This window comes from Lampetra fluviatilis, chromosome 25, assembly GCF_964198595.1.
Source record: "Lampetra fluviatilis chromosome 25, kcLamFluv1.1, whole genome shotgun sequence".
Lineage (NCBI taxonomy): Eukaryota > Metazoa > Chordata > Hyperoartia > Petromyzontiformes > Petromyzontidae > Lampetra > Lampetra fluviatilis.
This window is the reverse complement of record NC_136299.1, coordinates 11,453,923-11,476,773: the sequence shown is the minus strand read 5'-3', so window position 1 is coordinate 11,476,773 and position 22,851 is coordinate 11,453,923. Positions and strand designations below refer to the sequence as shown.

Below are 22,851 nucleotides of genomic sequence, written 5' to 3'. Positions count from 1 at the left end.
CTCCTTGTTCACCGACTATTTTTTCGAAGCGGCTCTTTCCATCGGACACAATCGCGGGAGGTATTTCCACCAAGGAGCTCCACACCCGCACGTACGTATCGCCGCGACCTCGGTGGATGCCTGCCATCCGCTTGCCGTTCGCCGGTTCCCGGAACTTTGCTCATGGAAATGTATCTCATGATGAGAACATTTATTTATAAACTGGAGGAATCCGATGAGCTATTAAGCTATTTTCCATAGATGTCCAGTTGGGCCGGATAAGAACGTCAGAACAACAAACAGTACAAAAATACGATGGCAGTGCAAAGTCAAAAGGTAAACAAATCACCCAAATACTCTGTTATTTATGTTTATTATTTTTCATTATTTTCTTTGAACCTATCTACGTGACTTTGCCGAAAGACCCACGAATATGAAATCCTGCAGTCACGAACGCTTTAAGTCAAGAAATCACCCAAACACAAATACAACTAAACCATCTCCATCCTACCAGATAAAGGTATTCACTTTTTTTTCAAAAGCGACCGAGCCACAAATGATAGCTCAACAAAATGCCTCATTATTTGAACATTTATACCAGCAACATAATTGAAATAGTATAAACGCGTGTTTCGGGTAGCATGCATGATACGTCTGATATAAGGGATTGAAAAAAATATATATAACTGTTAAGGTAAATGAGAAATAAATAACAACTATACCAACAGCACCAGGAATAGCGTGTCCGTTGGTGATATTAATTTGCTGCTGCTGCTGCTGCATACTGCGGTGCCGTACTTGTCACTAACAATGCGGCAAGTGAAGCATTAAAGTAATGAAGAATAGCCAAGAATAATACATAAAAATGGCATCATGAATATAAAAAACAAAAAATTTGTGCAACAAAAAACAATATTGCTTCATATTAATTTGTTACTCGTAATTATGCAGTCGCTTTGCCGTGTACGAAATGGAATAAATACATTTATAATACGAGTCGTTGTATCTGGGAAAGAAAATAAAGTGTGGATCTGCAGACATTTCTAGAACATCACTTTCTTAAAATCTGTTGACTACCTCTTCTTACGTGCACGGGACGACGATGTGCTCCAGACTGGCCGCATTTGTAAACACGAGGTCAACTAGATTTGAAGCTTTCGTGACTGCAAGGATTCATACTCTTAGGTTTTTTCGGTAAAGTCACGTAGGTACAAAAATAAAATAAATAATACATAATATAAATAATAATAATAGAATGAAAATAATAAATCATTTTATTTTTTACCTACGTGACTTTACCGAAACAACCTAAGAGTACGAGGTCAACTATGGCAGGAGTTGAGTCTCTCCATGGGACAAGCACTGTTGACTTCTCCATAAAGTGGTACGTATTTTGTCAACCCCGGAGGGATGATGGGCTGAGTAAACCCCCTCAACCAGGATTTGGAACTCACAAACTTTGGCTCGCGAGACCCTCACCCTACGTTGTTTAGTGATTCGTGTATGTATTTGAATATCCTACATTTGTTTTAATTATATTTTATTTTCTCTGGATTGTGTTGTGTCAGACGTTGTAAAGCACACGACATTTGAGATGCTGCATACACATTACATTGCATAATCATATAAACACACTAACTTATTTTGTGGACTACAAATGGAAATAACAATTCGGGGCTGCAATTGTAGTGGTTTCAAAACACAGGCTGCATTAATTTTACTCACCACCACTAGCATCATCATCATTTTAAAACGCATTGTTTCAAACGTCAATTAAACATCAACGAGTTGTCAGCTAATGTTCTGACATAGCGGCAATGTGGTGCATGATTACGTTCAAGCTATCTGAGCAACAACGTATGCCTATGTAAACCAATTATATATATGCATCCTACTGTAATGCTGTAGATAGGTAAAGGTGCAGCCCTTGCAATTGCTTGCTCATGCCACCACTGGTGCAAGGACCCCCACCAACGGAGGCCCAAGAGAGCCCCAGCTAGAGGGCATTGTTGGACCAGTCTTCCTCACTTATCAGACATCTTAGATAAGGTGAAAGCACCGACGCTTGACCCCACCACATCCAAACCTGTCCATTGACCTATGGGTGGTACTGATTTGCCGACTGACTCCCGGCGATTTAATTAATCGTCGCAATTCGATTCAACACTTAATCATTTTCTTAACCCTGCGGTGAACGGTAACGCCTCCAGGGAATGCAACGGGCCGCTTAAACCCAATTGCTATACAACATGGGGCAATCGCGATGCACCAAAGACGCGATCGCGATCCAACCCGCGTATCGCGATCTTGAGCAATCAATAACAATCAACAAATCGATGCTTCATTCCAACCCCGCGAGCAAACTACTCTCTCTCTCTCTCCCAGGCGGCGCGCACGGGGCGAGGTGAACGCCGCGTGAGGTCACGTGCACCGCCGACGGCAGCTCGCAAACGCCTCTCGGCGCACGACGGAGACGCCGCAAAAGGGACGATCTCCAAACGCCAGTGCCGGATGATCCTAGTAGCACAAGTAGCTGCATATGCTACGGGCCCCGCACTTTTCAAGGGCCCCGCGCTAAATGCTTTCAGGCTATCAATTCCGGTTCAGTGATTCTGCACTTGCTCTATGACTATAGTACTACACTGCCTTCAACTTTGATGCACGACTGGGTGTCTAAGGTTAGCGATTTGTCGTATTATCTGGCTGTATAGCAAACGAAAAATACAATTACTTTACTATGCAAGAAAAAGAATACGTGTTTTAATATTTACGTTTTTTTTATTTAGGGCCCCTTAAAAATATGCTACAGGCCCCGCACTAGCTTAGTCAGGCACTGCCAAACACCCGAGGAAGTAATAAGGGCGTGTCACACGTGCAAACACAGAGCGTGGCCAATAAGCGAGAGAGAGAGAGGGGAGCGGTGCACAGATTGGCCGAGGGCCGAGGTTTCATCTCTGCAGATTACGCTTATGCACGGCGCCTGCCTTGAAGGCCCATTTGCCGTAAAGGCACCACCACCACATTGCGATGCCACTTTTAACCTGGCAAAACAATGAAAAAGGCCCGGTCATGGTGAAGCCGAGAGCCACACAAAAGTTATACTCAGGGCTTGATTCTCAGCGAACATATTTCGAAATACCTGTCCATGCGATGGATGTGGCGTGCTGAAATTATCCCCGGAACAGCACTCTGCACTCTGCCAGCTGAAATTAAGCACCGGTTATATGAATGGACCCAGCTGCTACAAATGTGTTTGAAAATGAAGCGACGTGAAACTGCTGCAGGTTGGCCGCTTTGTTTGAATATTTGGCTGGAACGAATGCATTTGGGTGCCTCCCAATGGGCCGATGTGCTTTGCATGTCTCCTCCGACTGCTCTCAGGATCCCAGTGTGGATGTCGGCAAGGTCACGGTGACATCGCGGACGACGTCGCCATCGCTTCCTTCCATCTGCCAGATATCTCTCCGCGATTGCACAGCCAAGGCCTGCCTGGCGCGGTCTGCCCTCACAAGCGGAGGTCACGTGGCTGAGGGGTCAGAGCACTGAGCTGGCACTGCTGAGATCCTGGATTGGAACCCAGGTTATCTAGTGAAGCGAGCTTATGATCTCAGCAAAGTCAGCAATAATTGTACGACGTGACCCATCGTATCAAAAACATTTTTTTCACTGAATGTGGCTAATGTTCCAGCTCCACTTTGGTTTGATTGACAGTGCGATTGAAACTCTTCGACGGGCATATAATCTGCGTGACCCTAGTGTGGATAAAGAGGCCTCAGAATTATAATATGTATTTATACTGGAGGAATCCGATGAACGACAAAGCTCTTTTTCACAGACGAGCGGCAGGCCTACTAACGTGATCTCAAGTAGTTCATCTTCTGTGGCCGTTCTCCGACACAAGGTGGTGCAAGGCTCTGTTCTGTTGTGGACGGAACGTTTCTTGAGTCTAATGACGTGACACCGATTCCACAAATGGTCCACGGATGTGATCTCTTTATTAACGGTCTGTTCTCATAGTATGTCATCATCACGTCTCCGTGCCTTTCCCCCCGTTCGTCAGTGACCTCTGTGTGCCACTCCAATGCCTGTCTCAGTAACCTACTCTCATCCACCCATCACAACCTCCTCTTATCGTTAACACATGTAACACTGTTTTACCACATTATATTACAACGTTCCAAGTTGCTTACCCTGCACTCCCATGAAATCCCAATCATCCTACTCGTGCTCCTGCATTCAAGGAAGGAAGATGATTTTCTCGTTGCTGAGGTAAAGTCCAACGACCTGATCCGTACAGTAACACATAGATTGCTCTTTCCTCACACACCTGTCTCGAAAAAAAATGATCTCTTCGCTCTCCCGAGTGGTATATGTAGTCCATCAAAACCCGAGCCTGCAGATGCAATACATCTCTTGATTTATTTATCACCCCCCCCCCCGCCCGCCTACCCCCGCCCGGTGAGGCGCACATTCTCACTTCCTACTGACACCCTGCGATAAAGGTAAACACATCGGGTTCCTTTGAGTTGCCAGATTAAAACAAACAAACAAACAACAAAATGGCACCCGTCCTTTCAGGGTCACGTAAAGGAGACGCTCTGAACCGTTGCTCGCTCTCTCGCTCGCTCGCCGACTCATCAACCTGAGCAGAAATTAAAAAAACTCTGGGAAAAAGTCGCGCGAGTCGCGACCAATAACAAACCTCGAGTCGCCGATCGCGGCCAATCGATCGACGGCAAAAAAGAAATCGGCATCCTTAGCGGTGGGCACGCGGCACAAGCGTCCGCCACTCAGCGCTCTGCTCGCCTCTCCGTGCGAGCACAACAACGTGGGATTGCCCCCACCCCTCCACCCCCGCGGTAATAGAAGTAATTTCATTGCCAATAACGGATTGCATTTTAGGTCTGACGGGTGAGATTAAAAGACACAAGTGTCAAGTCAGCAGAAGGGAAAAAAATAAATACAAAACAATTCGGCCGCGCGGCGCCACGCCGTGTCTCGGCCCTGACCTTGTAGCCGGAGGATTTGATGTGCACGCCTCGTTTGGTGAGCGTGGATTTCATTCGGATGAAGAAGGATCGCTCCAGGACGCAATCGGAGGCGGAGGCGGCGGCGAGGGACGACGGCGAGGCCGGAGAATCTGCGAAGAGGTTGGGCGGCGGAGAGAGGGTGGGGGGTAGGGGGGTCGAGATAAGAGTGCGGACGTCACAAGTGCTGGGACGTGCGTGGAGACGGAGCGGGAGGGAGAGGGAGGGAGCGAGATGGAGGGCTTCCCCTTGTCTTGATTCTCCAAATGCCGGCGCCCGCCGTTTTGAAAACGGAACCGAAAGCGAAAGAGAATAAGCACTTGAAATAAATCACATCAAGGGGTTTCTTGTTGTTGCTGCCACTGTTCTGGGCTAAGTACTTTTCATCCGGGTGAAATAGACATCCGAGTAATAATAATAACGCGGTGTAGCACGAGCTGGCTGTGTGCGCTTCGCTCCTCGGCTGTGCTGTATGCACGCATTTGTGTGCGCATCGCAACACCATTCTTGTACCGTTTACATGCCTCTGACCAAATTATGGAAGCTCAACAGTATTGGGCCTGGATGATGCTTGAATGTACGTGTGTACGTCCAACTTCTTTTGCACCGTACGTTGCCAATCGTGCTAATCTGTGGTGCGGAGGGAAGAACAAACTAGACGCAAAAAAAATCAGTTGTAAAGAAATTAGTTTTCTATATAGATTTAAAAGTGCATCGCTCCAGTGGCTTCCTGAATGGGTGACCACCCTGAACAAGCAGCTTGGCTGTGGAGCCACGTGATGGGCAGTCGAGCGCCGTGCAGCAAACTACATCATTGTGCTTCTTCACTTCCAAGTCTACTCTCTCAGCCTTCATCAAGCTGCACACATCGGCGTGGTGGAGTGAGATCAAACAACTCCCAAAACCCACGGGGTGTAGAGGAGGCCCCTCAATCAGCAGTGGATTGACAGTCGGCTGCTCGTGTACGTTGTTTTCATCTTAAATCATATACTAAAGACGGAAGGAAAGCAAATGGATATTCTACAAAGAGAAAGATAAAAACAAAGAATCTCATTTGTACGCAAAATTATGTTGCCGTGATTCACAAATTTCTTTGTAGTCGGTTTCAATCATTATATTGTTCGAGGGTAAATGTATGCGTGCATGTGTGAATGTTACCTTGATCGTAATTTTCCGTAGTGTCACTTATCCACAAGTCGGTTACACTGATATAAAATGTAGGGCTTTTATCTTCCAAACAATTACATAAGCAGATCTCCAATTTACATGCTTTGTAAACACGCAGATTAAATCATGCATGCTATGGGAATTCACTGGGTAAAGCATTAAAATTTTACAACCGCCCTGAAAAGTTTTAGATAAAACTTCTTTAAAAAGAGGGCAGACGCTGTATGCGGTGCGATAGCGATGAGATACAAAAAACCCAACCCAAAGACAATTAAAGAACCCTTCCGTAGCACATTAATATGCATAGAATTTCCAATAGCAGTTGGGGTGGGGGGGAACGGCTTGGGTTGATAATCTATTAATTAAACGTGTATAATGCTGATCTATATGCACGACCAACCTTTGAACGCCACCGCCTGTGTGGACACTTACCCAGCCAATTAGAGTGGCCCACATTCCATTCTTTCGGAGCTCTCCGGCCTCTCGCCTTCGCGTTATTAAAGATGCTCATGACGGTGAAACTGAATTTTTTCCGAGCACATTCTCCCAATTGTGGCAAAGGGCAGAAGCTGCACCCTCGCACGGCCTACGCGGACGCAGCGCGCGAGCTGCCGCGTTGCGCGCGTGCCCGTGTTCACGTCTGGCGCACTCTGTAGGTCGACTCGGCCTTAAGTGAGTACCTGGCGCGGTGTGTTATAAACAACAACAAAATCAGCAGTGGAGAAATAAAGGCGGCCGAGCGTGGTGCTGGCCACCCACCCTCTCGCGCGCCATTGCCAGCTTTCATAGGTGCTCGCTAACAGCACTTGCACCGAGAGTCCGTTAAAGTCTATACGGGGGATCTTTGCCTTTGTGTTGAGGGTTGCCACTTCCGAGGTTACAAGTAACCGGGGTCTAATCATGGGAAGTGTAGCTCACAATACCTGAAGTGGGGAGCGCTCCATGTAAATGCATTGCCTTGAATGGTGTCACAATTTTACTATTGCATCATCACTGCCAAAACACCCCTCGGATATGTGGGAAGAGTTGCCGATTTTGCCAGGACAGCAGCTAACCCAAGAAAAGAGCTCCCTTGTTGTTGCGCTCTGAAGAAGGGCCATTGCCCGGAACGTCACCTGTGAATATATTGTTCCTTTTAAGGCCACAGTGTTCGCGACGAATGTATGTGTTGTTGTTGTTGCTGCTGTTATGTGTGTTCGTGCACCACTGCCAACGCAGCAGCAGCAACATCAGCATCACCAAGCAATGTGTTTTCCTCAAACAGAAGACGATCTTGAGAAAACCAGGACAGGTGGCAACTCTAGTGAGTGAATGTGTGTGCGTGTTTCATGTGTGCGCGCAAAGGTATATGTGGGTGTTTTTTTTGTTTCCCCGGGATATTTTCCCAAGAGCCGTGCAAACTTTATCTGATGGCTGGGCCAAATGCATTACCGAACGGAGTGCTTAAAATAGCCGGGAAACACACCGAGGAATAGCAGAGACAATTACGGAAAGTCAATAAAAAACTCGGGCCTCAAACAGGTTGTGCTGGCTCATCAGATAGAGCAAGGCCGTGCATCCCAATAGCCGATGAAGTCTGGAGAAGGAGGCAATACCTTACTCTTAGTTTTTTCGGTAAAGTCATGTAGGTAAAAAAAATGAAATTAAAAATAATAAAAATAAAATAATAAAAATCACGACGTTTCGGAGGCAACACAAGTCTCCGTCATCAGGTGGGACCGTCACAGCCAGATTTGCTGTATCAAGTGAGGCAAGTGAGGCTTGATACAGCAAATCTGGCTGTGACGGTCCCACCTGATGACAGAGACTTGTGTTGCCTCTGAAACGTCGTGATTTTTTATTATTTTATTTTTATTAATTTTAATTTCATTTTTTTACCTACGTGACTTTACCGAAAAAACTAAGGGTATGAATCCTTGCAGTCACGAAAACTTCAAATCTAGAATTAGGCAATACCTTCCCTTGCAACTCCTCGGCAACGTCACGTGACTGCTGAGACTGGAGGTGCCCTTGTTTTTACCCGACATGCCTTGGCGCGATACGGCATTGGCAGTGGAGCAAGTTGGACAAACAGCCAAATGTCAACAAATGTGTCAATAACCCTCACCCTGAAATAGAGAATGTCTATACGTGATGAGACGTTTCAGCCAAAAGCCCTCCTTCCAAGTCAATTTCTATCCATGCTCTTTGTTTCTGTTGCGCAGAAAGGGCCACTGCCACAGAAGATCACCTATTGTATTTTTTTTACGGGAGTTACTAACAGATATTTGTACTTGGTTTTGTTAACATTTGATACAGAACGTTGACACAGGCAGTGTTGAAAGGGGGTGGGGGGGAGAGAATATATGCAAAACAAATCATTCATCGCGGGGTTTACAACCTAATTTGTTGTAAGAAGAAATAACGGGTTGAGAAATGTTCATTTATTCACCACAGTGAAATGTGTGTTGTGTCATACATTGTAGATTTCCTCGGGCAGGAGAAATATAATGGCAATTCAGCAATGCATGGACACACACGGGACTCAAATACACACACACAACTACATATTCTGGAAGAAGAAAAAAGAAGCTGTAAATAAATAGCAAACGTCTATATTATTTGCCAAAAAAATATATTTTCCAAAGCCATGCAAAATATTCCTTGTGAAAAAATGTATCGTGTTTCTCCATACACCGTAATAGTTTTTTTGTGGTTGTCCCAATTTTAAATATCTGTTTCAGACACACTGTACATACTGGACATATACTATTTTACTTTACCGGGGGTCTTAAATTTCTAATATATCGCTTCCATCATTTCGGTGGCGGTCTGCTCGGGCTAATAGCAAATGGATTTCACCATGTCAAATTGTGGTTATTAAACATACACCGGGAGAGCAAGCAGGGTAGCTCACTTAATCTCTCAGTGGTCAGCTTAGGTTTGACTCTTGCACGCTCCACATTCTCTCCCTCCGGCTCGCGACCGTTAAAACCTCCGCACAGCTTCCTTGCACATCCAACCGCTGTCCGTGGCTTTAGTGAATGTAACAATTTCAAGGTTGTTAAGAAATAATCCCGAACGTTGAGCGGCACACACACACAAAAAAAAAATCCGTCGTTCCTATCACAAATAATAATTGCTGTCCAAAAACATTACTCGCAAATTTCCCTCCCTGACAGTCTATCGGCCTCTGGGGGACCAGAGGGTTTATCATGTTTTATGTTTATTTTCAATAACGGGACGCCAAGGATAAAATGCAGTGATGCATGGCTCGCAGATCTTACAGACGTGTCAACCTGCATTATTTCACTAAGCGCGAAGAGCACTTTTTTTCTTCCTGCCTTTCGGTTAATTCCCCGTGCCCCCACCCCCCCGTAGGATGCAGAACCACGACCGTGGCGTCCTCAACATAAAACCTCAACGGTTCACAGCGCCGCCGCTGCCACCGGCGGTAAGTCGTCGGTCAGGCGGGTGGGGGCGGTGCCTCTCCTGAAAAACCGAAACAAAATAACCGCAAACCAAAACAATCAGCTCCGACACTCGCAATAACGAACCGGCAGTGTAAACAGCGGCAACATTCGTCACGCGAACCAATGTTCTCACCCCCCCCCACCCGCCCACTTTCGCCCGTGGCTTCCGTTGAATCACGGTGGCTAATCTGCAGAAATCGGCCGCACGGAGTAAAATTTATAACATTTCACGTAACAAAGCTGTAGGGTTAAGCATTGCCAGCTGCTCTCCAGAAAAAAGGACCCGAGGTTAATTGGCTCCTTGGAGACAAATGGCGCGTCGCACTAAAAGGAAGGCACGATCGTGTCCAGGTGTGTGCGTGAGCGAGCGGGGTTCCGCACACTGGCGGAGAGGAGCTCATTCGCTGCCGTTCTGTAACAGGACCGTAGGGGAGAACGCGGCCTGTAAGCGATGAGGCGGTGTGATGCTTGCCGTGTGACGCTTGCAGTGCTCATGAAACCTAACAGCGAACATCATTCCCCGCAGTTGCTTTGCGCCGGCAGAGCGTACGTCCGCTGGCTGCCTTGCAGCGTGGCGCGCGGTTGGATATTGCAACGATGTAATAATACAAAATACATTCCAGTCATTCTCAATCCACAGGTGGATGAAGTTATCCCACCTGTTTAGTCATTGGTCATGCAGTTCTTGGGTTGTACTTATTTGCTGCTCAACAATGCGTGAGCGAAGGCACAAGGATGCCCAAGAGCTCCTGTATAATAAAAGTGGGAGATATTTTCAGGGTGTCCCATTAATAAATACACAGCCCTTTTGTGAAACCACTGCTGGAAGAAGACCTCCCCCATGCCATGCAGATCATGGCGGGGGTGCAGTTTGACCATACTTCACCACGCTGGTCAGTGCGGGTTGCTGAAGTGGGAGGGAGGGCACAAACTGGTTCTCATGTCACCGGATACCGATGCTAGCCGTGGTCGGGAATGGAACTTGGGTTGGGGTTGAAGCAAGCTTAACTGTCCTGCCACCGCTCCAGCCAGGGATATTGTATAAGCAGTGGCTTAATAGTGTAGCTCTGTCCTGTGGTCACATAACCTTCAGTGTCGTGCGTGACCTTGCTTATAACCCAGACGTACAGATTTGCTATCTGTTTGACATTTATTTTATGGAGAGACACATTTCACCGGATCCATTAGAATAGGCAGGATAGGTCAAAAACTGGGTTGAGCTAACAAGACGCATTGGGGCCCACACCCGGGAGAAAGTAGTAGCCGGTGAATTAATAATTAAAACGAAAGCACGAGGCAAATGATGCTAAATGTAAAGGGCATGGTGGATTGATGCATTACTAATGATCTGGCTACTCAGACAGGCACACCGCAGACGCGAACCAATTTAATACAGTACAATGCAGTTTGCTTTTACGGAGCATCTAATTGCAACTGAATCTTAGGACGTTGGTTAAAACAATGGGACGTGTGCATCAAGGGTAAAAAAAAGAAGCAGGCATATGCATACATTTTTTTAAGCGAAAAAAAGAGTTAGTAATAGGCACAGGAAGAGAACGAGGTCTTGAACCTGGACTTGCACAGGGGCAGGGAGTCAACATCACCGATGGCAGGTGAAAGGGAATGCATACTAAAGGATTCTAAGCTGCCTTGAAATAAAATTCTAAATTCCACCAATGGATAATGGGCTCCCCACACCATGTCGGTCGTGAGGTATTTTTGTTCGTATTGTACTCCACATTACCGGTCAGTGCGGGTTGGTGAACAGGGGTGAGAGGGCAGGACCGGTTCGAATTTCGCTCACCACCGATCCGCCACGAGTGAAGACGAGTAACTAAACCAGTGTTGGGCAAATTCGTGAAGCCTCGCAAACAGCTGCCCAACCTGTGATTGAGAGGTGATGTTTACTCTTCTCGATAACCGTGAACTCAGGGGGTGGGGGGGTGGGGGGAGAGGTGGGGGGGAGAGGTGGGGGGGGAGAGGTGGGGGGGGTGAGGTGGGGGGGGGGAGAGGTGTGGGGGAGAGGTGGGAGGGGAGAGATGGGGGAGAGGTGGGGGGAGAGGTGGTGGGGGAGAGGTGGGGGGAGAGGTGGGGGGGGGAGAGGTGGGGGGGGAGAGGTGGGGGGGAGAGGTGGCGGGGGGAGAGGTGGCGGATGGAGAGGTGGGGGAGAGGTGGCGGGGGAGAGGTGGCGGGAGAGAGGTGGGGGGGGGAGAGGTGGGGGGGGAGAGGTGGGGGGAGAGGTGGGGGGGAGAGGTGGGGGGAAAGGTGGGGGGGAGAGGTGGGGGGGGGAGGTGGTGGGGGGAGAGGTGGGGGGGAGAGGTGGGGGGAAAGAGGTGGGGGGGGGGGAGATAACCCACCATTGGCCGCCACCTACCAAGCTTGCCTGTGTCGGGAGTTTCCGGCGGAGACGGCGGCGGAGAATCGACGAGGCTCGCGTCGTCGCCGCAGTCGTCGTCGCCGCAGTCGTCATCGTCGTCTTCCTCCTCCACCTCCTCCTCCTCTGCCGAGTCGGCCTTGACCCTCTCCCTTACCGAGCGGCGGTGGCGGCTCCCGGGGCGGCCCCTCGTCGCCCTCCTCCTCCTCCTCCGGCCTCCTCTTCTCCCGGCGGTGGCGGCCTTCGGGGCCGGGGCCTCCGAGTCGGAGAGCGCGAGGAGGGCCCCGGGCCGGCGGCGCCGCGTCGGGGCCGCGCCGCGGGACGACGCCGCCCCGGGGAGCCGCAGGCCGAGCTGCTCGGCGAGCTCGGCGTGGTCGGCGGGGTGGACATACTCGAACGCGCTGCTCCCCGTCAGTTCCACCTGCGATGAGGAGGAGGAGCGACATTAATGAGGAGCGAAGTGTGTGACGAGCGTTAGTGGATTGGCAGGTCGAGTGTGGTGGGGTCAAGTGCGGGTAGTCACACCACTTACAAGACGTCTGGCCAGCCGGTTAGGGTCGACCAAGTTACTCCCTTAAATTTCGATTTAAAGCTTTCGTGACTGCAGGGATTCATCTTCTTGGTTCTTTCGGTAAAGTCACGTAGAATGGAAATAATAACGCATGCAGCCGTCCTCAGGTGGAGAACAGGTCTGTCGACAGACAGTGGCCGAAACATCGTGATAATTATTTTATTATCTTTTATTTTTATTATTTTATTATTTCCATTCTACGTGACTTTACCGTGACTTTACCGAAAGAACCAAGAAGAAGTTACTCCCTTGTCGGGTTGCTTCAGAGCTACCTCGAGTAGAGACCAATCTGCCAGCAGTGATGTGAGCAATCAATTGCAGGGCTGCACCTTTAGTTTGCAAATGCTCTCATATCTCATTGATGCTGTACAGAAACAGTGGGCATATTTACGTTGCAGAGAGAGACAGTCAGTCACAGGCTGGGCCTGAATTTGAACAGGGTCAGGGATTCGACAGCACGGACGGCTGGGGGATGGGAGTTTGGGAATGTGGCGACCTCTCACTGGGCGAAGGTGGACTGGGAGCTTTCACAGAAAGCCTCGGTTGCTGATGCATCCAGCACAAACATTAAATGTGATTTTTTAAAAATATATATAACCTGCCCTCTTCCAACATACACACTCAGCTTCTGTTTCTTGGACGAGGTCGACAATGTTTTCTTGCCAGTGTCTATTCTGAAATTTCAAGTTGCTCGTCCAAATCCCGTTAGGGAAATTTTCAGCACGTTCCGCAGGAATTTATATTCTAACGCCAGGAGCTCTTTTTCCCTCTTCTTGCAGATGCTTTGTTTAAGTCAAAAAAATTGAAGGGCAAGAAATGTGACAAAAAAAAAGCTGAATAAACTGGCAGGGGAGGTACATTTTGCACCGTCAGTGTTTTTGAAAGTTATATATTTACTTTTATTCATAGTCAGGTGAACACATTTTTAGATGTAATGTTTCTTTTGCAGGAGATGCTCGAGACAGCAGAGGGATATGAGAATCTGACACAGCTTCCTGAATTGCGAAAATATGTTTTGCCCCACTAAGCACAATGACAACATGTATCAATGTTTATCGGTGGTCTGGTGGTATAAGGGTCAGCACACTGAGCTGGCACCACTTAGAGCCTGGGTTTGAATCGAGGTAGTCACCTATGATTAAACCGGGTTCTCAAGTGCAGTGATGGTCTCAGTCAACAATGACTCCATAACCCCCCCATTATATTAACGTACTAAGTTGTGGCTTTCACTTCATTTGGATGATTTCCAACTGTTAATATATGAAAAAAGTGTTATCACCATGCAGCAAACATTTATGTTTATAGCAGTATGTGTCAAAATCCACCCCACGGATGTGTAAATGAATACGATAATTTGAAAGAAATTCAGAATAGAATCAGTGGAATCTCCAGTAAACCATCATCTAACACAGGGGGTTGCACTGCTCTGAGAATGTTCAAGATGGACACTGGCTCCCCTGACAGGATGCTGCTCGCGCAATGGGAATCAGTCGTGGGATAAACGATTACCTCCACGAAACAATTGTCAAAGCCTCAAAATTTGGCACACAAAAGTCTGATTCAGTGGCTGATAATGCTTTGCTAGCATTGTCATTAACAATTCCTCACAACTTGCCCTTCTTCAGGACAGAGAGACAAAAAGTAGAGCTTGGACGATTTTAACCAATTCAGTTGACTAATCGTCTCCAAATTTAAATCGACTGCATAAAAACATGGGGGCAATGCTAAAATCCTGCCTGCCGAAGGCAGGAAACCTCCCACATGCCATGTGACATGGCTGATAATACCGATTACATCACCAAAGCCCCGTCTTTCACCTCCCGTCCAGCGGCACACATACCGAAGGGTCAAGGTTCAAGGCTCAATTACTCCGCAGAGTTTGTGGGGAGCGGAAGCCTCCGCCGACGAATAACCTTGCAGCAGGGTTCAAACTGCCAACGTTGACCGCACTTCTCAACAGGGGCAGCGTTTACACAATTTTGTCAAGGGTCTGATCGTCGCAAATCCCAGTATATCTTTGACTACGGAAGAGGGCAGTGACCACCGTCACTGTGGGTATTGTTAGTGTCGGGGTGCCGTGGTGGCGAGATGTTAAATCCCTCGCCTAGTATGCAGGAGGGTTCAATCCCGACCCTGACGCCTGTATATTTTGAGTTTGTATGTTCTCCAGCGTGGCAATAGTTAATTAACGATAGCATTTGCAAATAACGGCCCACCGTGCGTCTGTAATGACACTAGTAACCGACAACTATTCACTCGTAGGATATCCCTCAACTTCCGACGTGAGACTGTGCTCCATAGATTAAACTAAACCAAGCTATTTTTATTTTACCAGGTAAGGCCCACTGAGCTATGTAGCTCGTTTTTGGAAGAGGCCTGGCAGTCACAAATGACAGCTCAACGTAGTGGCTTATCACGTGGGAATGCATAGCAGCCAAATGCTCTGAACGCGTGATGTCGATTCTGAATGTGGAGGGAGAAGCCAGAGGACCTGAAGAAAAATCCTCGCGACCACGGGGAGAGAGACACGCAAATTCCAAATTTACAGCAGGCGTCAAGGTCGGGACCGAACCCACGACCTCCTGTGCACCAGGCGAGGTTGTTACCATCTCGCCCTCGCGGCACCCATTAAGTTGGAATTCATATGAATCAAAAATCATTGATTTAAAGACACGATTTCATGCACGTACCTTGAGCTTAAACGTCCATATTTATTGATGAAAGGATGCTTCATTACATCTCCAATATGGTAAATATATAAGCAAATCAAATTAATACAAAAATACTATATATAAGCAAGACAAAGATAGCCAAACGTAGCAGGCGTCATGGTCAGTCTCGAACCCACGACCTCCTGCACACCAGGCGATGGAGTTAACATATCATCTTAACGGACAAGTTAAGCGTCCCTTTGCAACGGGCAGCAAGGGCGACTTAATTTGCATGAGAATGAATAAGCTTGGTAAACATGCAGCGTGGGGCGTTGCGGTGGGGGGGAGGGGGGAGAGGCCGAGATGAGGGAACCACGAAGGCGATTTGATAAACCGTTGCCTGGCCGTTAAGCATACTCGGCCATTGAGTCAATAACGACGGTCCAATGTGCCTCATTAAAGCGAGGACAAGGTAAATGGAGATATTGCATGTGTCTCGTGAAAGGAAAGCCGACTGATTGTATAGATCCACCGTGGAGGCAGCTGCGAATTTGCCTGCAATGGAAAATGGTCGGTTTCAAAAAGGCTCTCAACTCGGAAATCTGCCTGCCTGACGACCTCAGTTACCGACGCCACACACACAGAGATCGCCTGCCTACGTCTTCCCTCTCGATTCGCTCTCCTCCCCCTCGGCGCGTTATTTTACCCCAGCAACCGAGTACTTACGTTGAAGCCCCGCCCGGAAAGCCTCCACTCAGTGGGAGGTCGCTCCAACTCTGATGCTGCCCCCTTGTCTGAAACAACCTCCCAACATTTCGATTTAAAGCTTTCGTGACTGCAGGGATTCATCTTCTTGGTTCTTTCGGTAAAGTCACGTAGAAGGAAAATAATAAAATAATAAAAATAAAACATAATAAAATAATTGTCACGACGTTTCGGCCACAACGCAAGCAGCCGTCTTCAGGTGGAGAACAGGTCTGTCAAGTAGACAGTCTGAATTGCGTTGTGGCCGAAACGTCGTGAGAATTATTTTATTATGTTTTATTTTTATTATTTTATTATTTTCCTTCGAAAGAACCAATAAGATGAACCTCCCAACAGCCATCCACATTCTATTGCTCCCTGCACTGTTCGAGTCCAAGCTTAAGACTGTCTACTCCTTTGTTTACGACCGACTGCCTTCATCTCTAAAGCGATACGTCGCAAACGTACATGTGTGAGTTTGTTCAGCCCTTGGACAATCCACGGCTGGATCAAGACCTTCCTCCCCATGCTGCTGTGTCTATAATGGAGGCTGTTTGACCATACTTCACTAATGCTGGTCAGTGCGAGTTGGTGAAGAAGAGTGTTCCATGACAGGTTCAGATGTCACTTGCCACTCACGTTAGGCCTGGCTGGGGATGTAACTCATTGTGCAATGTGCTAACCATTATGCCACCGCTCCACTAGAGGTTGTTCTCTCTCCCCATGATGCACGTCTCAATATTTTTGCACAGCATCTTGAGATGCGGTTTCAATTAGATGCTCTATTGCATTATGTGTGTGGCTGTTGAAGGTAATTTCACACAGTGGCAAAGTCGAATCCCAGATTCTGTGGTGTAAAGTTCAGAACCCCTTTCGGCTAATATTGTCCTACGTTAAAGACATGCAAGAATTCCAGGCGCAATCATGTGATGATATGGAAAGGAGCCCTTGGAATGCGGCCATAAAGGAAAGTACACTTTACAACGTTTTAAAGCGAAACACCTTAGACAAGAGTGCTGTACATAAATATAGATGGGCGTAAACATTCCGCAATTGAGTGAGATTGACTGTCAGACGTGTAAACAAAAATAAAAACAAGATACATCGAGACGGATGCGCATCAAGGCCGAACAAAAACCAAACCTCTTCTTAAAATGAGAGCAGAACGTTGCGGGGTCGACCTCACAGAACACAACTCCTCTTTGAGAAGTCGTCCCGGGTATCAAAACGCAATCTAAATATTAAAAAAATGGCAGTCAGCGAGCGAGCGAGAGAGAGCGAGAGAGATGCCACTGGGAAGAGGTGATAAATTTGACACGCCTGGGATTAAGAGCTAGATTAAAATAGGATGCGCAGCAAGCCCTTGAGCTAGGTGGGTGAAGCAGTTGCAATCAAGGCAAGCCATCAAATTCATTCCAGCAAGGTAAAATAAAACAAAAAAAATTCAGGCTGCAGGACAGGAGCCATGCATTTTGGCTGGGTACCGCGGCACAGTAGAAGGGATTTCACGGCAAAGATGCTTTCTACGGCATTTGCTTTGTTCAATAATGAAATGATGAAAGATTCTGGAGGCAAGAGCACGAAAGCCAATGGGGAGAGAGAGATGGGGGGGGTGGGGGTAGAAACAAATCTTTGCTAAATTTTCCACAGCCTGCGTATTAATGGCTTACATTTCGATTTAAAGCTTTCGTGACTGCAGGGATTCATCTTCTTGGTTCTTTCGGTAAAGTCACGTAGAAGGGAAGTAATAAAATCATAAAAATAAAACATAATAAAACAATTCTCACGACGTTTCGGCTACAACGCAAGCAGCCGTCTTCAGGTGAAGAATGAGACACTGCCAAGCTAGGGGCTTATATATAAGCTGAGTTGGAGGTGGAAGAAGAAGAGAGCCTTAACAAAAGAATGTGCATATCAAGAGGAATTTAGCATATTCATGGCAAATGCGTAGGAGGTGGGCGGGGGGTGTTTCAAAGTCATATTATGCCCATGCATTATGCAGGATCAGCAGCACCAAAGGGAGGGGGGGGGTAGCATTAACAAAGGGAGGGCATGTTAATAGTATGTAGAAGCAATGAAACATGTGAATGGGAAAACGGTGGCAGGAGATCCGCAGCGGAGCAAATAATGCCTTCCCTGTGGAGAACACAAGATACACAGTCAATGCCAGTGAGTGGACTGCGGTCTGAAAGTCACCGTAAACGTGAACAACAATCAGTTAAGATCCGAAGTGGTTTATTACGTCCTTCCAATGATTGCTGAGCCAGAATCCATCTTCTCGGTTGAAATTGTCTCTGTGTTTGTATATGTGGATCGCCTCATGAACGAATCTCTCATGGTAGCCAGATGGCTTGCAGAGAACCTTACCCTACATTGCTGGGGTCACAAAAAAGATCTCCAAAATCCTGATTAAACACAAGATTCAGGTACGATTCAACACAGTACATAAAATCCGTGATCTGGTTCCGTCTGTAAAAGACGTGGTTCCAGACATACAGTACCCTGGCGTCTACAAACTAAGTTGCCTCTGTGGTAGCAGTTACATTGTAGAAACCAAACGACATGTCTCGGACCGCATCCGTGAACATAAAGCTGACCTGAAACACGGTAGGACAAACACCTCAGCCGTGGCAGATCACTGTTACAATTCAGTGGGTTCACATGATATTGACTTCTCCAAGACAGAGGTTCTCTGCAAGCCATCTGGCTACCATGAGAGATTCGTTCATGAGGCGATCCACATATACAAACACAGAGACAATTTCAACCGAGAAGATGGATTCTGGCTCAGCAATCATTGGAAGGACGTAATAAACCACTTCGGATCTTAACTGATTGTTGTTCACGTTTATGGTGACTTTCAGACCGCAATCCACTCACTGGCATTGACTGTGTATCTTGTGTTCTCCACAGGGAATGCATTGTTTGCTCCGCTGCGGATCTCCTGCCACCGTTTTCCCATTCACATGTTTCATTGCTTCTACATGCTATTAACATGCCCTCCCTTTGTTAATGCTACCCCCCCCCTCTCCCTTTGGTGCTGCTGATCCTGCAGAATGCATGGGCATAATATGACTTTGAAACCCCCCCCCGCCCACCTCCTACGCATTTGCCATGGATATGCTAAATTCCTCTTGATATGCACATTCTTTTGTTAAGGCTCTCTTCTTCTTCCACCTCCAACTCAGCTTATATATAAGCCCCTAGCTTGGCAGTGTCTCATTCTTCACCTGAAGACGGCTGCTTGCGTTGTAGCCGAAACGTCGTGAGAATTGTTTTATTATGTTTTATTTTTATGATTTTATTACTTCCCTTCTACGTGACTTTACCGAAAGAACCAAGAAAATGGCTTACATGTTTCACACTTCTGCGCGGTACGTTCAAAGGCGAAGTGAACTAGTTTGAAATAAGGGCAGTATTTTCATAAAAATGTGCCAGAATCGAATAGATTTCGGAGCGGGCGGGCGGGCGGGCGAGTCGAAGGGAGACTCTCTATGGAGGAACGTTCCTTCGCCGTGACGAAGAGCCGCACTAACGGGAGGCTGCGGCAATAACGGCGCTGTATTTCACTTGTTTCACTCCCGTCTCCGCACCCCTTGGCATGGATCGGGCCCTAACGGATTAAGAGTTGAACGCTGGGAGGCGCAGGACATTATTAATCCGACGGCTGGCGGCTCAAGGTCTGCGCTGCTTGGAGAGCCAATAAATAAATAAATAACGATGACTTTTTTTTCTCTCTCTTCGCCGCGCCCCCCCCCCCCCACAAAGAATGAAGACGGCCGGCGAAAAACACAGAAACGAAATCCTGCGCACACGAGATCAGCTCCCCTGTCCTCCTCGATTTTTTTCATCCGACTTAATTGCGGGTTCGGTCGGGGGGAAACAAAAAACATTATTTGGGCACGAAAATACTTTCACGAAAGCTGCGTTATTGCAAATGTTAAAAAAGCCCTCCCCGTATTCCACGATTTGGCACGACAAAGCGACAACGTGGAAGAATACAAACGGGTTACGTCAGCTTTCGCATGAAATCGTATGGTGTGTCGAACGCTCGATCGATATACGTATTGATTTTGATCGATTCTGAAGTTCACGATAAATCCATCGAATCGCGTGTGCGTGGACTGATGTTTGTGGCTTTGTCTTTGTTGCGTGCAATGTGGGGAAGGTGCTGTATTAGAGGGGCTAGCGTGCTGCGCTAAGAACCCGGTGACTCGAGTTCGATTTGTACCTGACGCGGTGCGCAAACATCACCACTGTGGCGACAAAGGCGGCCGGCCGTGGTGCTGGCCACCCACTCCCTCGTGTGCCGTGGAGGCCTTCATAGGTGCTCGCTAACAGCAATTTCCCCAACAGTCTGTACAGGTAACACGGGGGGATCTTTGTCGTCATTGTATGCAATGCATTCTGTTCACTCCACCCCTGCAGCAGCCACATGAGGCATTGCAAATCCCTACAATGTCAAGCATCGATTGTTCAATCGAATGGCAACGCTGAATCTCGCCAATTCAAGGAATCATCAGGGTCGACAGGAGTGGATTGTAATGTTTACACGATACCTACCTCACCATGAGCATACACTCTGTAGTTGTCTAGATATATTACTCGTAAGAGATAATAACATTCAAGACATCGGATCTTGCATCCGCGAGATGGAAATGTTTAGCAATATGTTTTACAGATTAGCATTGTTGTGATTGATTGTGACTTGATATTATAATCCAAGAAACCCAGTCCTATTAATTGCCCTCTTAAAACGTGAAATTAAACATTGTTTTAACGTCTCAGTCAATAGTAATTATGTAGCCGTACACGGAATGCACGTGTCACTGTTAAGATACCAACAGTGGCAAAGCAGCTCTGCTCGGATTGAGTAGGCTTAGAAGTGTGATTTAGACTTAATTTGTAATCAACTCAGAAACACTTTTTTTATTTAGCCGGGTGCACGCCTGTCATTCAGAGCCGTCGAGGCGATGGTTGGTAGTTCACACACGCGCTGTGAAACTCCCTTCCCGTGGGCATTGAGGCACCATACCATGGCTTGCCAGGAGAAGGCGGTACAGAAACAATGTGGACTCCACCTGCCCCTTCTGAGTGTTCGCCTTGTGGTGGTTCCTCTACGCGAATGTGAGTCATTCAGTCGTACTCGCCAGCGGATTTCTGGCTAGCCATTGAACTGAGATGGTCACCGCATCGCGCGGTGCTTGCAGATGCGCTTCTGCGGCCATCTGGAATGCTCTTCCTTCCGATATTAGGAAGCCATTGGGAACTGTGCAATTTTAAATGTAGACTGAAAACTATTTTTCTTCCAACTGCTTTTTGTGTTTAGTTGCCCTTTCCCCGCACCTCCGATTAGCGCAGTTGGTTACGTACGGTGCAAAAGAAGTTCAACACACATTCTCTCTCCGAGAGTTAGTGAATACCGTGAGTGCGTTACAACTTTGAATCATTTTTATAATAAGAAAGATAGACATCCTTATGTTACATTTTACGACGTTACCATTATTATGAAGACTGCAATGCATGAGCACTAACTGGAGGATTGGTGGCACGGTGATTAGTGTATTACACAATATACCTAGTGGGCTGGATTCAATTCCTTGTCATGGCAAACGGTAGCGGAGGGTGATACCTGAATAATCCTGTAACCCATGTCAGTTAGATTCTGATACAGATTTGTAAACATTACATACCTGTCAACCCATTATCAGTGCCTAGCTTATTACAGACAAATTCAGACATTATTGGTCACCCCGTGCCCTTACACATCTCAACGTAAATCCTATAAAGTCCCATCACAAGGAAGAAACCTAAACAAACTGAATTTATTTTTTGCCCGTATTGAAACGGCTGTATGCCATATGCATGCAAAAAACTAAATTTCCCTGTACAAGAATACCTGTAAACCGTATGGGTTTACAGGTATGACATTGCCACAATTCATATAGTTGTCACCATGGTGCGAGATGCCCTTTCTGGGGGTGCGAGACATGGCCAGATTTATTTAGACGGTAAATCATCGAAAACACAAATTATGCACGGGCACGTCAGTACGAATGCTTTGTCTCATCAAACCTATGTCTTCATTAATATTATAAAAAAAAATTGCGATTGAGAACCAATGGGGTGCAGACTGCAGTAAAAGGTTAAGAACCACTGAACTAGGGGGTCATCTCATATTTCACCGCGTAATTTTTTAAAGAAAAAAATTCACTCTGACATAATTTACAAAGTTTTGCTGCCTCCCTCTACTTATTGATATGTCCTCATGAAATGTACTTCAGCTCAGTTCAGTCTTTCCTTCCGCCACCTTGAGAGCTCATTGAACAGACAGCACGGCACTTTTTCGCGAGTGGAGGTCAGCGGTAAACAACGGCTGTCATAACAGCGGCCACTGAAACGCCGTCCGTAACGATGACCCGTTCATACAAAGCGCCATACTTTAGGATGATGAATAAGCCGCAATTACTTTGCAATTATTTTAACTTAAATATTCCTCGCCGTAATGAATGCAAGTCAATCTGAGCCCATTACTAAAACTAAGCTGCCATGAGCATCATTTTAGCTTCATTAAGTGCGGCTGCTGCTCTCTCCAAGGAGAATTCCCTTGTACAATGTACTCATTTGTCCCCTTGAGAATTTTGGCCAATGGAGGCATCGCGTTCTATTCGTTTTAATGGGACATCTTTTTTCTATTGTTTAGCAAGAGGTGAATTTCCTAATGCAATGTCACATCCCCAGAGGGCATAGCAAAAAAAAAGATGTAAGTTTTGCTCAATATTAAAATGCAAAAATATAGGAAAGCTTAAGGTTTTAGGTGAAGTAATTTTTGGAAAAATATGTATTTTTTAGGATTAAACAAAAAAAAACATTAAAACAAGGAATT

At 46.8% G+C, this 22,851-nt stretch overlaps 1 protein-coding gene across 2 annotated transcripts in view; it reads right to left on the bottom strand.

Moving 5' to 3' along the window:
• The window catches only part of LOC144941811 (neuronal PAS domain-containing protein 3-like), a 200,359-nt gene that overhangs the window by 17,536 nt on the left and 159,972 nt on the right, over positions 1 to 22,851 (bottom strand). The window contains exons 5-6 of one of the 2 annotated variants that reach the window (XM_078868276.1): positions 12,000 to 12,420; positions 4,989 to 5,119 (exon numbers count right to left, since the gene is read on the bottom strand). In XM_078868276.1, coding sequence (XP_078724402.1) covers positions 4,989 to 5,119; positions 12,000 to 12,420 — 552 coding nt within the window. The remainder of the gene's footprint in view (positions 1 to 4,988; positions 5,120 to 11,999; positions 12,421 to 22,851) is intronic. The other variant, XM_078868277.1, reaches the window with a different exon arrangement.